This window comes from Bubalus bubalis, chromosome 1, assembly GCF_019923935.1.
Source record: "Bubalus bubalis isolate 160015118507 breed Murrah chromosome 1, NDDB_SH_1, whole genome shotgun sequence".
Lineage (NCBI taxonomy): Eukaryota > Metazoa > Chordata > Mammalia > Artiodactyla > Bovidae > Bubalus > Bubalus bubalis.
The window spans coordinates 154,191,545-154,209,110 of NC_059157.1; the positions used below are offsets into that span (position 1 = coordinate 154,191,545).

Consider the following 17,566-nt stretch of genomic DNA (forward strand, 5'->3'; position numbering starts at 1 on the left):
CTTCCTCCCCATCTCACCCCTCAGGGTCATCCCAGTGCACCAGCCATGTGTTCTTGTATGTACACGAGAGAACATGTATATCGATAATAAATGTCTCATATCAATTTAAGCAGACAGGAGAACCTAGAAGGGGAGAGGAAAGCTTTCTTTCCCTACAACACTAGCCTGGAGATTCTGCATGGTATAAATTTTCCCAAAAAGTCTGATTAATCCTTTCTATATCAGGATTTGCTATAGAGGAAAATCTGGTATACTTGGTTAAAAACTATAGGTCCAGATATCTGGAGATGAGCTTTTCTTTCTGCCTGAGGGATGGGGGCTGGGGGAGCAAACACAGAGGGACATCCTAGATTTTCGTTCCTCTCCTCCTACTTTTCTTTTGTCACACTCTACCTCTCTACATGTGTAAGTCTACCCACGTACAAATCTAAGTTAAATGATAGCTCCATAGGAAAAGTCAACTGCCCTGGTTTAGGATATTTTGTGAATTGCATCACATACAAATAGGACAAATTGAAATGAGCTGTACAGATAATATGTATCTCTACTCATTCACAACCAAAAACTAAAACACCCAATCCACTTGAGTACTGGGATAACCAACCTATTCACCCTATATTCACAAGGAAGAAAACAGTATTATCAATGTGCATATAATTATGCTGCTTCAGTGTTTTCTTATAGGAACCAGTAATCATAAAGTGTTAGCAGTATCTTCCATTATTATTCCCAGAATAATGGTGAACAATGAGCAAAGTACTATTGAAAAATGTTGGAGAAATGACTATTTAACCACATATTCACCATTTTCAGGAATAAAAAGAATCTAAACTTATTTCTAACTCCCAGCTTAAGATTTAACTTCAATGGTATATAAATGCACATTTACAAATGCTACCAGTGACATCATTCATTTATCCAACCACCTATTAATAAACAAAGGCTTCTAATAAATACCAGGGTATTTTGCTAGCTACTGGGAAATACAAAGTTGGTAGCCCTTACCTAGAGGGGCTTATTACTTAATAGAGGGAATCATGTGTGTAAATAATTCTAATAAAGTATTTATAAGTGCTATGAATCAAGTTAACATATATAAAACAAAATTTCCGAAAAATCTAGTAACAACAGAATATAAAAAGAATCACTTTGCTGACAAAGGTCCATATAGTCAAAGCCATGGTTTTTTCAGTAGTCACACAAGGATGTGAGAGTTGAACCATAAAGAAGGCTGAGCACCCAAGAACTGAAGCTTTCAAACTGTGGTGCTGGAGAAGACTCTTGAGAGTTCCTTGGACAGCAAGGAGGGCAAACTAGTCAATCCTACAGGAAATCAACTCTGAATATTCATTGAAAGGACTGATGCTGAAGCTGACGCTCCAATACTTTGGCCACCTGATGCGAAGCCAACTCATTGGAAAACATCCTGATGCTGGGAAAGACTGAAGCAAAAAGGAGAAGAGGGAGAGAGGATGAGATGATTGGATGGCATCACCAACTCAATGGATATCACTTTGAGCAAACTCTGGGAGATGTGAAGGACAGGGAACCTGGCGTGCTACAGTCAGTTCACAGGGTCGCAGAGTGAGACACAACCCTGTGACTGAACATCAACAGCAACAACAACATCATGTCCAAATGGTGTTTATCCCAGGAAACTAAATAAGATTGGTTTAACATTTGAAATCAACCAATGGAAGTCAACATATCACTACTAAGAAAGAAAATATGATCATCTCAAAAAATGCTGAAATGGTATTTGACAAAATTAAACATTCATTCCCGATAAAAACTCAAAGCAAACTAGGAATAGAAGAATAATCCTTCAATTTGAAAAGGGCATCTACTCTACAGTTTACGTCCTGCTCAATGGTAAAAGACTAAATACCCTCTGCCTAAGATCAGGAACAAGTGAAGGACAGCCAGTCTCACCACTTCTATTCAAAATTGTGGCTGAAGGTCCCGGCTAAAGTGATAAAGCAAGAATAAGAAAGAAAGGCACTCAGATTTGAAAGGAAAAAAAAAAGCTTGCCTTAGTCATAGATGATATGATTGCCTATGTAGAAAATTTCAAAGAATCGTATATAAAAAAATCCACAGAGTTTAACAAAATTATAGGATATAAATTTATTATTCAAAATGGAATTGTATTTTATATACTATCAATGAACAACTGGAAATTGAAACTGAAACAAAAAATCTAATGTTCACAATGGTACCCCAAAACATAAAACACTCAGGAATAAGTCTAACAAAATACATGCAAGATCAATATGCCAAAAACTACATAACTAATAAAAGAAATCAAAGAAGAACTGGAGGCAGAGAGCTGTACCATGTTCATGGGTAGAAGATTCAATACTGTTAATATGTCCATTCTCTCCAAACTGATTTGTAAAGTCCACATTTCAAGAGTTAACAACAGAGTTAGAGTAATCATGGAAATGTGGTATTGTCAAAAAATGGATGGACATATAGACCAATGGAATAGAATAAAACCTAACCCTAACCCAAACCCAAAACAGATCTAGTTATATGTGGTCAAATCATATTTTACAAAGGTACGAAGATAATTCAGCTGAGGGAAACTATCTTAATAGCAAATGATACTGAGACCATTAGATACCCATATGCAAAGAAAAGAACCTCAACCCACAGCATATACAAAAATTAATTTTAAATGGATTATAGATCTAAATGTAAAATCTGAACTATGAAAATTCTAGAACAAAACATATTAATAAAAGCAAATCTTTGTGTTCTTTGGTTAGGCAGAAATTTTTTAGATATGACATTAAAAGCACACTATATAAAAGAAAAAAACAGATAAACTGAAATTCAACACATTGGTGGTAAGGAAGAGTTCACAACAAAGGGAAATGGGGATATTATAAGAGATGATAGAATTGTTCTACATTTTGATGCTGGGTGTTGTTACACAATGTTTCCATTTGTCAAAAATCAAAGAACTGTCCCTTAATAGGGTGTATTGCACTATATGTAAATAATTAATTAAAAAAAAAAAAACACAGTGTTTAGAAAACAGCCAAAGGAATTCCCTGGCAGTCCAGCTGTTAGGACTCCATGCTCTCACTGCCAAGGGACTGGGTTCAATCCTTGGCTGGGGAACTAAGATCCCACATTGTGAACATTAGATTTTTTGTTTCAGTTTCAATTTCCAGGGTTTAATTAAATTAACTAATTAATTAATTTAAAAAAGAAAATAGCCAAGTTATAGACAATGAGAAAATACTGACAAACTACATATCTGATATGTATTCAGAACATAAAAATAACTCTACAAGCCAATAATACAAGCAATTCCTTTTAAAAATGGGCAAGAGATAAAAGCAGATACCTTACAAAAGTACACAAATGACAAATGATTTTACAAAAGATGCCCAATCTCATTATTCACCATAGGAAAGCACACTAAAGTCAATGAAGCATAACACATTTAATTAAATACCTGAAATTAAACAGAAAAAAACAAAAAAACAACACCATCAAGTGATGTTAAGGATGGGGAACAAATGGGACTTTCATACTTTGCAGTGGAAACAAAGAATGGTACACTCACTTTAGAAAACAGTTTGGGATTAAAGTTAGACCTATGAAGTGAAGTGAAGTCGCTCAGTCGTGTCCAACTCTTTGCAATGCCATGGACTGTAGCCTACCAGGCTCCTCCCTCCATGGGATTCTCCAGGCAAGAGTACTGGAGTGGGTTGCCATTTCCTTCTCCAGGGGATCTTCCCGACCCAGGGATTGAACCCGGGTCTTTCCAGGCAAACGCTTAACCTCTGAGCCACCAGGGAAGAGACCTATATTTATTATTAATCAAGGAATTCCACTCTAAGTATTTACTCAAGAGAAATGAAACTATGTGTTCACACAAACTTATATTCAAACATCCATAAAAGTTTTACTTACAAAAACAAACTGCAAACAACCTATCTGTCCACCAAGTACTAAATGAATAAGCAAACTGATATAGACAGTGGAATACTACTACAATGGAATACTACTCAGCAATAAAGAGAACTAACTGATGCTCACAAAAATATGTACAAATCTAAAAAGCATTATGCCAAGTGAAAAACTAGTGACACAAAAGTCTACATAGTGTATGATTCCATTTATATGGCATTTTGAAAATAACAAAACCATAGGGACATAAAGAAGATTAGTGGTTGCTAAAGTCCGAGAAGAGACGAGAGAATTGACTTCAAAGGTGTAAAAGGAGTTTTTTGGAGTAATATGAATGTCCTTTATTAAAAACTTTGGTGGTAGTCACACAACTCTACGTATTTGGCACAACTTATCAAATTTCATACTAAATGGGGGGCGGGATTTTAAGGTGTTTAAATTAAATCTTTTCTACATCTCTTTAGGTTTTATTCACAGCTACAATTCTAAAATAAAGACAAGCCAATTAAAACAAAAACACCTTAATCTCACCACCTAGAAACTATAATCACCATAAGCATTTTGATGTAAATCAACAAGGTATTTTTCAATATAATAATGAACCGTTGGTCAAAATTAAAACAAGATCAGAGCCTTCATACTGTTCAGGAATCTCCAGTTTTTGAATTCCAAAATAGATCATAAATATATTTCTACTTCAATAAATATATTTTGTGCTATGATTCTCCTAGTTGTAAGTGAACATCAAGAATTTCTACCTTGTGATGCCTTTTAGTTGTCATTATTTCCATACTTCTAAAATTTATTTATAATATTTGAAAAATGTATTTCTAATATATGACTATTTAACTCACAGTTCTTAGATTCTCTAAGGAATGTATTTTCTAGTTTTACTATATATAATTAAAAGAAATCCTTTATAAAAATTGAACAAAATCTTAATTTTTATGGAATGATAGAACAATTAAAAATAAGTTAACATTAAATAAATATTAAAAGCTTTTTTGGAAGAGGGTTTGTTATCATCAACTCTTCATAAATTTAGGGGAAGATGCTGTACTCACACACAAAAAGGATCACTCTATTTAAACAGTTTTTTTTTTTCTTTTAATGAAAGAAAAAAGAAACCCCAGGGTCTAAAATGTAATGAGTGATCCTATTAGTTCCACCAGACTAAAATCATACAGTCTACGTATGTGGTCTTTTCAGCCACATCTGTCATGAACCATTTTTACATCACAAAATGCAAAATACTGAGCACTGATTTACTAGTTGAGACCTGGGAAAGTATCCATCATTTGATTTCCCTGAAAAGAAAATTTGCTTATAGGAAGACAGGCGAAAGTTCTTTGCAAATCACACTCAGAAATTACATATTTTAGAACCAAATCTTAATATAATTCAAGCAAAGAGAAAAAAACAATGAAGTAAAAGATTAAATAAAATGGAAAACAAAAGAAATCTCAATCATGACTTTCTTAAAATCCAAATATTTTGCTAGTCTAGGAAACATGTATCAATTATTTAAAATATTTATAATACATGAAAATGAATAAACATGCTTTCCACATAGTAGATGCTCAATAAATGGCATTCTTCTTTAAATACTTCATGAAATGCATATTTATTGAGCAATTTTATATACTGATCTGATATTCCTATTTTCAAACCTCTCAGATACAAACAATTTAAGTGGAACTAAAATGAAATTTTTACTTAACCTAAAATATATAGTATAGAAGTTTTAAATTAATTATTTCTTTGACTTATCTGAAATCTATTAATGACTTTTTGGGAAATTTTTTTATATAATGTTATTTACTCTTATAAAAACAGACCTATAATTTCCCTTATAGGAAAATGTTGGTTAACATTTCAAAGTTTTAATGGCTTAAATATTAAAGGGAGCCTAATTAAAAAAAAAAACTCACACATAATTCTGTTTTAGGTAGATTATTATCAGGATTCTAAAACCATTGAAAAAGAAACTGCATACTTGATATACAAGCAAATATCCAAATGTTATACATTTGTCAGTCTTTCAATAATGAAGTCTGGGGAAAAATAAATTCACAGACACCCAAGTGAATTGGCAACTGTAAGTGACAGAAGCCCTTCTAAATCCTCTGTTTACACTGGGGATTAGTGGAGTAGATTTTGAGTTGCAAACTGAACAGTCCATGGTCAAGGGAACCTGCTCCCTGTCAGCCCGCAGGGCATAAGGACAAAGCACAGTCCTGGTAGGAAGTGACCCATAAACATATTCCTACCCAGGATTTATACAAAGCCAGTCTGCCTCACAGAAACTCCATATGACCATTAACTGGCCTGCAAGGCCTGCCAGGAGGCCTAATTACAGGTCTACAGAGCCCAATAACAAAAGCTGAAGGGCTTTAGCCTAGGGATGATCTGCTTTATACTGACTTGAGAGAGTCCATATAGAGAACCCAAAAGAAAGAGTTTTAGCTTTAAAATTCTCCTCAGAGACCCAGCATTGTACTCGAGTCTAGAAAGCCCACATGCAACATACTTCAGCTAGGCTTAAACATACCACTCTCTCAAAATTAACATTCAACTACTGTCTGCTTAACATCTGCTCAAACATGGCAAGTTGCTGTGATATTGTTAGACTCTAACTGATAGCTTTCTTCTTATTAAATATTATTAGGGATAAATAATGGTCATTCAAATATAAATGTGTAATTGATGCTATAACAAGTAATATATTTTTAAAATGCAATTTACTTAATTCTTTTAGGAAGTACTAGTATCACTTTGAATTAACACAAAACTCAAAATCATGCTCATTATTGGAAACTGGGAGTTAACATTATCAATTAGATTTGGCATTAAAGCTATTAAATTTTATGTAGAATTTCTCAAGAAATATGATTTTGCAGAAACTAATTTGATGAAAAAAAGATTTTAATCAATGCCCAAGCCAATAAAACTATTTAAGGTTTTATACATTTGTTTCTTTTAAAATGCACATGAATTCTTAATTCTTGATAACTTCTTCTAACTATATATATATATATATGCTGGTACAAGAAGAATGCTTGGCCCAGTATTTCTTCTTTAATTACCTCATAATGCCATTCTGGTGATGCCATAAAAAAACTACTCCCACTCCTTCAGGCTAATGTTTATAGAATGTTCAGTGATATGTTAACTGTTCTAAACACTTTATTATATTAATTTCTTTAATTTTCATAAAACTCTAAAGGTACATGTTTTTATTCCCATTTCTTAAATGAAAGAAATGAGGTTCAGCAAGCTTGAACAATTTTCCCATGGTTTCATCAGTAAATAATGGATCTGGGAATAGTACACAGGCTATTTGACTTAAGAACGTGACCATCATTCTATACTGCCTTTCATATAATTGCTAACATTTACTGAATGATTACTACATACCAGGCACTGTCCTAAGTGTTTTACAAATGTTAACACATTCAAAGTATATAACAACCCCATTAGTTATGTATTATTAATGTCTCCATTTCATAGACAAGAAAATAAAGAAGAACAAAGGGGAAGTGATTTGCTCAAGCTCACAAAGTTATCTGGTGGATGAAGCTGGATATGAATCTAGACTACCAAGCAAAAGCCTACATGGGGAGAAAAGAAGTCTGAAAACTATTTATACAACACAGAAGTCTTTTAAATCACTTGCTCTCATTTTTAGGTTTGCTCTACCTGAAAGCCTTTCTCACAATAAATCCATCTATTTCTTGAAGTCAGAGATCAATGGTCAGAATCCTATGGAGCAAAACCTCTGTTAACTTTAAATGAGGGTGGCAGAATGACTTTCTATGCTTGGCAGAAACAGTACAACATTATCATGGCAATCTCGTTTGTAATTCTCAGAACTACAAATATTTAAATCTAGACTGGACTTCAGAGAAGTATTGGGACTTCCAAGATTACATGGTTATGAAGAGAAAGGGTTAGGACTTGGCTTCCAGGTACATAATGGATAATTAACAGAAGAAAATCCAAGGTTAACACACAGAAGAACTGGGATGAAGTGAGGAGCTTTTGGCTTATTCCTAAAAACAACTTTCCTCAAAACAGTGTTCATATGTGTGTAACTTCTGTGTTTTATAATACCTAATTAGCTTCTATCATAAGGGTCACTGAAATGCATGTCCATAGTTAGGGTGAAGACTAAAACATTGGTAATCCTAGAACACTGCCCTCAGTTTTTCAAAGTTATCAGAAATATAGCTACTATGCATGCATGCATGCTAAGTTGCTTCAGTCGTGTCTAACTTTTTGCACCCCTAGGGACTGTAGCCTGCCAGGCTCCTCTGTCCATGGGGTTCTCCAGGTAAGAATACTGGAGAGGGTTGCTATGCCCTCCTTCAGGGGATGTTCCTGACCCAGGGATTGAAACCATGTCTCTTACGTCTCCTGCATTGGCAGGTGAGTCTTTACTACTAGGGTCACCTAGGAAGCCCTATAGTTAACTGCTGCTGCCGCTAAGTCACTTCAGTTGTACCCGACTCTGTGCGACCCCATAGACGGCAGCCCACCAGACTCCCCTGTCCCTGAGATTCTCCAGGCAAGAACACTGGAGTGGGTTGCCATTTCCTTCTCCAATGCAGGAAAGTGAAAAGTGAAAGTGAAGTCGTTCAGTCATGTCTGACTCCTAGCAACCCCATGCACTGCAGGCTACCAGGCTCCTCCATCCATGGGATTTGCCAGGCAAGAGTACTGGAGTGGGTTGCCATTGCCTTCTCTGCCTATAGTTACTATCAGCATCCTATTAAGGAAAAGAACTTATTCTGACTAAAACTTTAATCTTTTTGCATTATCAATTAAAAAACAACTGATTTCAGAATCAAAGGCTTGCTTGAGGACTGAAAATATTTTATTGTGAGGTAATTATAGCATTATGTCTAACAAAACTAGATAATGTATTTGGTAATTTTTCTATCACCCTTCTTTCTGCTCAACATAATGCAGGGATTTAATCTATGGACAAAAATAGCTAAGGAATCAGAAATCACGGGATTTCAGTCCTGGTTTACTCATCTATTAGCTATATGATCTTCTACAAGTCATTTAAGCTTTCAGGATATTTGAGAAATGGAGTTAATTAGCTCTCCATGCAGTGATGTGAGTCAAATGATAAAAGACTTATAAAAGTGCTTTGAAAACTATAAAGCACAATAAAAAGGGTTGAAGATATTCAGAAAATAAAATATTACACAGAAATTTTATGATAAACACAATTTACCATACATGCATTAAAGTAATTTCCATTTCTCTTATAAAATTAGAGATTTAATTTTAAAGGTTGCAATGTCAATAATTCTATTAAAAGTAAAATATTAATGAGATTTTTAGAGAAATTTATGTCTTAAAACTGATGTGAAAAGTGTCATTTTTTTTCAGTGATGAAAATATTTCTGTTTTGGAAAAGTCTCTCCTCTAAATTCTCCTTCAGACCTATGAGCATACCTGGCATTAGATGATGTTGTGTTTTTGTGAAAAATAAAATAATGTTTGGAATGGTGCTAACAAGTCAAACAACAGTGACAGCAAAAGAGATTGAGACATATTTAGGTAAACTCATTATCTTCCTTCTTCCTCCACATGATTATGTGGGATAATCATGTTTCATTATCTCTTCTGTCATGTAGTACCTTAGCGTTTAAGATTAAAAAGTTAGATTATTGCCATATATCTTCTACTTTTGAAACCAGGGAACTTCTTAATTTATTTATTTAAAATCCACCAAACAATGGTTTAAATGAGCACACCAGCATCCAAAGGCTTAATCTGCAGTTATTCAGAACGTTATTTCACAAACTAATACACCAAAGATTAATAGCTGGAATTCTATTTGGTATAGTACCACTCACTATAGGCATTGTAAGAAGTCCTGGGAAAGATTCAGAAGTTTTAGACGTAGTTCCTGACCTTAAAATGTTTTATTTCATTGGGAAAATAAGTCTAATACTCATGAAACAAATATTAGTATCAGCAGTATGTGAGTAAATATCAATATGAATGGTGTGCACAGATAAAGAGAAAAAGAATTCAAAGGAGAACAGAAAGATTACGTGCTGAAATGGTCTGGGAAGTCATGTGGAAATGTTATTTGAGATGAATACTGAAGTGCTTAGAGATGGAAAGAGGAAGAAGAAAGAGATTTCTAGAGGAGGAAAAATCACAAGCAAAAATTTCCAGGTAGAAAAGAACATGAGTAACTTGAATAATGAGAAGAAGTATAAAAATGAATTCTAAGAAAAATGTTTGAAAAGTCTGTGAATCCACCATACAGACCTTGGGACCTTAAATAGGAAGTGTAAAATTGATCTTATAAGCAACTAGAGCTAGTGAATAATTCTGAGCAAAGGAGCAGCATGACCAAGTGGTAGCTGAGGAAGAATCACCTAGCAATGGCCCTCACAAGAAGTAAGAAAGAAGTAAAAATTTTCTGCTGGCGACCACTTACCAGACTCTGGGCTAGGTACTTCACTTATCTTCACAACAACCCTATATGGTAGTTATCAACTCCCCCCTTTACAGACTAGGAAATAAGGTATAGAGAAATTTTCAAACCTACACATTTTCAAACACGTAACTTAAATATGCTACACGGTCTAGTTGAGACAATGGTGGGGGGCTTTTATACTACTGGTGAGGATGTAACTTTTCAGCTGCCATGGAAAAGTTTGGTGGATTTACAAACATTAGACAAAGACTTACCAAATGACCTCACATAATCACTCTCCTAGGTGTACACCACTCAAAATTCCAAACAGGTTCTTGGACAAGTACATTCATATGCTTTTATTGTTCACAATAGCCAAAAGGTAGAATAAAACCCCAACGTCCATCAATATATGAATGGATAAACAAATGGTATATATAACATTTGTTTATTATTCAGTCATGGAAAGGAATAAAATACTGACACATGCTACAACATGGATATACCTCCAAAACATTATTCTAAATAAAAGAGGCTAGACATACAAGGTCATACACTGTATGATTCTATTTATATGAAATATTCAGAATAGATAAATCCATAGAGATGAAGGGCAGGTTGGCAATTGCCAGGAGCTGGGGGTAATAAGAGTGGAGAAAAACTGTCTATTAAGCGAGAGGTTTTTCTTAGGAAACGTTTTTAAACTAGGAGGTTATATAGCTTTGTGAATGCATTTAATGCCATTGAATTGGCAATTTAAACAAATTATATTTAATTTTATATGATGTGAAATTCTTTTCAATAAATTATTTTTAAAAAGTAAGAACTACAGTGAACTAGAAAATAGGCACAACTGCCATATTGCATTAAATAAAAACCCTGTTTTGGCTAAATAAACATTAGACTACTGAAGGTCACAGAATGAGTGAGTAGTAGAAACAGGCTTGGAACCCTTCTATTATCCATCACCCTCTCTAAAGAAGCAACAGAATTGAAGCAAGAGATCAGTTAGGAGGTAACGATTAACCTTTGGGTAGATTGTTTGGTGTCTAGACTAAAGAGTTGGCAGTGGGAAAAATATGCTAATGAACCAATCTTAATGAAGAAGAGAATGTAACACAATTTTTAAAATGAAAGAAAGAAATCATGGCCAAGAGGATTTTTAATTGGATTTACTCAGTATCACAGAGTAAATCATTAGCTGATTATAATTTAAAGATTCAATCTTACCAATTTATATAGTTTTACAAGCTTTTGAGTCCTACTGCATTTGAAAAAACAAAAAGAAAACTCCTTAGATGTAACTTTAACTTCACATCACCTTCAAATTAAAAGTTAAACAAGAGACATGAAACTTAATTTCAATTGCATTTTAGCTATGAATATGAGAAAAGAATCTACCTAAATCTGAAGATTCAGCATAGCAAAGAATAAAAATGTTAACAGTTTAGTACATACAAAATATGATCATAACAACTACAATAAAATCTCTGACTTCATATTTATGTTTGGTACAACACACAAGACACCCCTGTGATTATTGTGACTATATTTTAATTAATGTTCTTTTCACATTCATCTCGTGCTCAGTCGCTCAGTGTCCAACTCTTTGTGATGCTATGGACCATAGCTCACCATGCTCCTCCATTCACGGAGTTTCCCAGGCAAGACTACCGGAGTGGGTTGTCATTTCCTCCTCCAGGGGCTCTTCCTGACCCAGGAACTGAATCCATGTCTCCTCTGTTGCCTCCATTGGCAGGTGGATTCTTTACAACTGAACCACCTAGGAAGTCTGAATGCTATTCTACTCACACACGTCTTTCAAAATCGTACCATTAATAATCATTGCCAAATGTTCTAAATATATTTTAAATCCAAACCAAGATCATTATTACTATTCATTAATAAATCAATAACAATGCAATGGGTATATATTAAACTTTCTTCTGGGACCCACAATTAGAGTAAAAGACTTAGCAAGATTTCTACATATGAACTCTATCTAGGAGATTACGTTAACTATAAGTCTGAAATAAATCTTGGCTCAAGAATCTAGCATACAGCCTCAAGTTCTTCCTGATATCCAATTTTAAGGCCCCAAAGTTGAGGGTGTTTTCCATGGGAACTCAAGTAAACTCCAATGAGAGAGAATGGGAGCTACCAGGCTTTGTTATCCAGCTATCTCAGTCTTAGGACTAGGCTAGTCTTTTCCACAAGCCTTACTAGACTGAGCTCAAGTTCTTCTTACTCCCTCCTACTTATTAATATATTGATTTTTAATTCAATGAACACCTTAATTCACCACTGAAACAGTTATCTAGAACTTTGATGTTACGTTCTATATCAACTTAGTGCTATCCTATCCATCCATCTGCTTCCCCTCTCCAAGGTCACAAGTTGTCATTAATAACAGTAATGGATGTTTTTCAAAGAAGTATATTAGTATGTTATTTCATGTTATAAACCAACACAGTCATGGACCTGGCATTAAACCCCAAAATCTGGTAAATGGTTTCTTAAGCAGTATGAAAAGTAGAATAATCCTTTTGTAAAACAATTTAGCAAAAATGTATAAAAAGCCACTCTAAATATTATTAATAATAGCCTCTAACTTCATACTCATTTCTATAGCAATCAGTTTCAAAATCATAATTTAAAATATGAAAAACAAAATTTGTAACAGGATATACATCACAGTGTTATGGATAAGAAGCAAAGTAGAGACAACATAAATGTTCAATAAGAAGAAAATGATTAATAAATAATGCTACATCTAGCTAAGGTCTGTCCTTTGCCTATAGGGGCCAATGTAAGTTTTTTAGTTTGAAAACTGTCATAATATTTTGAATGTTTGTCAAATTATAGAACCTTGCTTTTTATCCTTAATAGAATTTAGAATGTTAAATTAAAAAATGAGGGATGAAAAAGCAGGGACCGATATAAGCAAGTTATATACTGAGGTTTGTATTGTCAGATCTGTTTTATAATATGCTTCAAAGATAAATATTTAAAGATAAAGAAAATGTGTAAAACTATCAAATAAAATTCTATATACTTGTGTTAATAGAAACAAGTATTTTCTGGACAAGCAGCATAAATATTTTCCTTTAAAATGAGAGTTTCTTCATACCCAAATTATGAACTGGAAATATTTCTTCAAAGCAAAATGCAAATAAAGAATAAACATATAGTATATAAATAATAGAGAATCATATTAACTAGCTCTATCCTATAGTATATATATAAGAGAATCAAAGTTTAAAAAACTAATAGTAAGCAAAATTTTAATGTATCATGTTTTCTATATAATGAAAGATAAAATAAGTAAGATCAATACATAAAAATAAGTGATTTTTCAAATAATATGAAGTGGTATAGAAATTCATAATCAAAATATTCATTTTTACATGGTAAATTACTTTAATTAGTGATTTGTGAAGTTAGTATATCATTTATACTGGTGTTCCCAAATTTTAGACAGTGGACACTTTGGCTGAGAATACAAGGAGCTAATGCAAGAAATCTTTGAATTAATATGCACATATGTATTTTCTCAATGAATGATGAAAATATAACTACTATCATTTGGTAGTCTGAAATTACTTTTGATGTTAAAACAGATATATATAACTAATATAACTAAAGTAGTATATATTTCTTTTTTTCATATTTCTTAAAGGTTTTTACTTTTTATAGATCTATATAGAGTTCATAGTCTCCAAATGGAAATGAGAATTCTGTTTTAACATCAAAAGTAATTTCAGACTACCTAATGATAGTAGTTATATTTTCATCATTCATTGAGAAAATACATATGTGCATATTAATTCAAAGATTTCTTGCATTAGCTGCTTGTATTCTCAGCCAAAGTGTCCACTGTCTAAAATTTGGGAACACCTTATCTCATTCTTGATCTTAACAACTTATTAAAGGTAACATTTTTTTAAAAGAGCACGTTAAGACTAAAAATTAAAAGATTACATGAATCTTTTTATCTTTAAAAAGGTAAAGTATTTAGTGTCTACACGAATCTGTGTATCATAAAATCAAAGTAATCTAAAATCAAATTATTGTGCAACTGAGATACTAAAACACATGAGATTTTCAGATTAGATGGTATCCAGACTAGTCCAATGAGCTAGTCCAATGTAACTGGAGGATTTCAGAATCCAGGAAAATAAAGTTTGTCACTGTTTCCATCATTTCCCCATCACTGGCATGAAGTAATAGGACCAGATACCATGATTTTAGTTTTTTGAATGTTGAGTTTTAAGCCAGCTTTTTCACGCTCCCCTTTCACTTTCATCAAGAGGCTCTTCAGTTCCTCTTTGCCTTCTGCCATAAGAGTGGTGTCGTCTGCATATCTGAGGTTATTGATACTTCTCCTGGCTTCTGTTTCATCCAGCCTGGCATTCTGCATGATGTACTCTTCATATAAGCTAAATAAGTAGGGTGACAATATACAGCCTTGACGTACTCCTTTCCCAATTTGGAACCAGTCTATTGTTCCACGTCTGGTTCTAACTGTTGCTTCTTGACATGCACACAGATTTCTCAGGAGGCAGGTAAGGTGGTCTGGTATTCCCATCTCTTTCAGAATTTTCCACAGTTTATTGTGATCTACACACTCAAAGGCTTTGGTGTAGCCAATAAAGCAGAAGTAGATGTTTTTCTGGAACTCTCTTGCTTTTTTGATGTTCCAACGGATGTCGGCAATTTGATCTCTGGTTCCTCTCCCTTTTCTAAATTCAGCTTGAACATCTGGAAGTACTCGGTTCATGTACTATTGAAGCTTCCCTCGCCTGGAGAATTTTGAGCATTACTTGGCTAGCCTGTGAGATGAGTGCAATTGTGTGGTAGTTTGAACATTCTTTGGCATTGCCTTTCTGTGGGATTGGAATGAAAACTGACTTTTCCCATCCTGTGGCCATTGCTGAATTTTCCAAATTTGCTGGCATATTGAGGGCAGCACTTTCCCAGCATCATCTTTTAGGATTTGAAGTAGCTCAACTGGAATTCCATCACCTCCACTAACTTTGTTCATAGTGATGTTTCCTAAGTCCCACTTGACTTAGCATTCCAGGATGTCTGGCTCTAGGTGAGTGATCACACCACTGTAGTTATCTGGGTCATGAAGATCTTTTTTGTATAGTTCTTCGGTGTATTCTTGTCACCTCTTCTTAATATCTTCGGCTTCTGTTAGGTTCATACCGTTTCTATCCTTTATTGTGCCCATCGTCACATGAAATGTTTCCTTGGTATCTCTTATTTTCTTGAAGACATCTCTAGTCTTTCCTATTCTATCCTTTTCCTCTATTTCTTTGCATTGGTCACTGAGGAAGGCTTTCCTTGTCTTTCCTTGTTATTCTCTGGAACTCTACATTCAGATGGGTATATCTTTCCTTTTTTCCTTTGCCTTTTGCTTCTCTTCTCTCAGCTATTCGTAAGGCCTCCTCAGACAACCATTTTTCCTTTTTTGCATTTCTTTTTCTTGGGGATGGTCTTGATCACTGCCTCCTGTACAATGTCACAAACCTCGTCCATAGTTCTTCAGGGACTCTGTCTATCAGATTTTTTCACTTGAATCTGTTAGTCACTTCCATTGTATAATCGTAAGGGATTTAAGTTATACCTCAGTGGCCTAGTGGTTTTCCCTACTTTCTTCAATTTAAGTCTGAATTTTGCAATAAGGAATTCATGATCTGAGCCACAGTCAGCTTCTAGTCTTGTTTTTGCTGACTGTATAGAGTTTCTCCATCTTTGGCTGCAAAGAATATAATCAATGTGATTTTGGTATTGACCATTTGGTCTCCAAAATCACCGCAGATAGTGACTGCAGACATGAAATGAAAAGGTGCTTGCTCCTTGGAAGAAAAGCTATGACCAACCTAGACAGCATATAAAAAGAAGAGACATTACTTTGCTAACAAAGGTCTGTCTAGTCAAAGCTATGGTTTTTCCAGTAGTCATGTATGGATGTGAGAATTGGACAATAAAGAAAGCTGAGCGCCGAAGAACTGATGCTTTTAAACTGTGGTGTTGGAGAAGACTCTTGAGAGTCCCTTGGACTGCAAGCAGATCAAACCAGTCAATCCTAAAGGAAATGAGTCCTGAATATTCATTGGAAGGACTCATGCTGAAGCTGAAACTAATACTTTAGCCACCTGATGCGAAGAACTGACTCACTGGAAAAGATCCTGATGCTGGGAAAAATCAAAGGCAGGAGGAGAAGGGGACGACAGAGGATGAGACAACTGGATGGCTCCACTGACTCGATGGACATGAGTTTGAGCACTCTCTGGGAGTTGGTGACGGACAGGGAAACCTGGTGTGCTGCAGTCCATGGGACTGCAAAGAGTCGGATACAACTGAGCAACTGAACTGAACTGAACTGGAGGATTATTAAATGACTTCTATCTCATTTCCTTTAGAATGAAACCTTGATCTAAATCTCACACTTTATACAACAATTAAATCAAAATAGATCACATTCTCAAATCTAAAATGTAAAAGTATAAAATTTTTCTTAAACATGCCACTAAAATAACAGTCCATAAAAAACAAAAAAATCAATAAACTAGATCTCATCAAAATTAAAACTAAAACTGTAGCAATATTATAAATGAGAACATAAAGGACCATTACACTGTAGCAATATATATTTGAGGTTAAAATATGACCACACATGGGACTTCCCTGGTGGCACCGTGGTAAAAGAATCTGCTTGCAATTGAGAAGCAGAGGATACACAAGTTTGATCCCTGGGTCGGGAAGATCCCCTGGAAGAGGACATAACTGACTCCAGTATTCATGCCTGGAAAATCCCAAGGACAGAGAAGCCTGGCGGACTACAGTCCTCAGGGCTGCAAAGAGTCAGACACGACTGAAGCGACTAAGCATGCACGCACACATGACCATACATAGATGTCATAAATTTGTGAGGCTATATGAAAATAGGTAGTTTGCTCTTTGATAAACCTGTAAGAATGCTAGGATTTATTTCACATTTTTTCATTTAAATAAAATTAATTATTTACACTTACCAGCAGCTTCTAGAACCAATTGCAGTCTTGCTTTGGCCTGTTCAGCTGGTGGCTAAAAATCAACCGTAAAAAACATATACAAGTCAGTTTTAACAGAGCTTTAAATTAATGTATTATTATGTGAGTATCAGAAAATTTAGTGAACTTT

General features: G+C 34.4%; 1 protein-coding gene across 1 annotated transcript in view; it reads right to left on the reverse strand.

Annotated features, from left to right (window-relative positions):
• RSRC1 (arginine and serine rich coiled-coil 1) overlaps positions 1-17,566 on the reverse strand; it is a 350,213-nt gene that overhangs the window by 92,591 nt on the left and 240,056 nt on the right. The window contains exon 6 of the mRNA XM_006079554.4: positions 17,419-17,470. Within this exon, the coding sequence (XP_006079616.2) occupies positions 17,419-17,470 (52 nt within the window). The remainder of the gene's footprint in view (positions 1-17,418; positions 17,471-17,566) is intronic.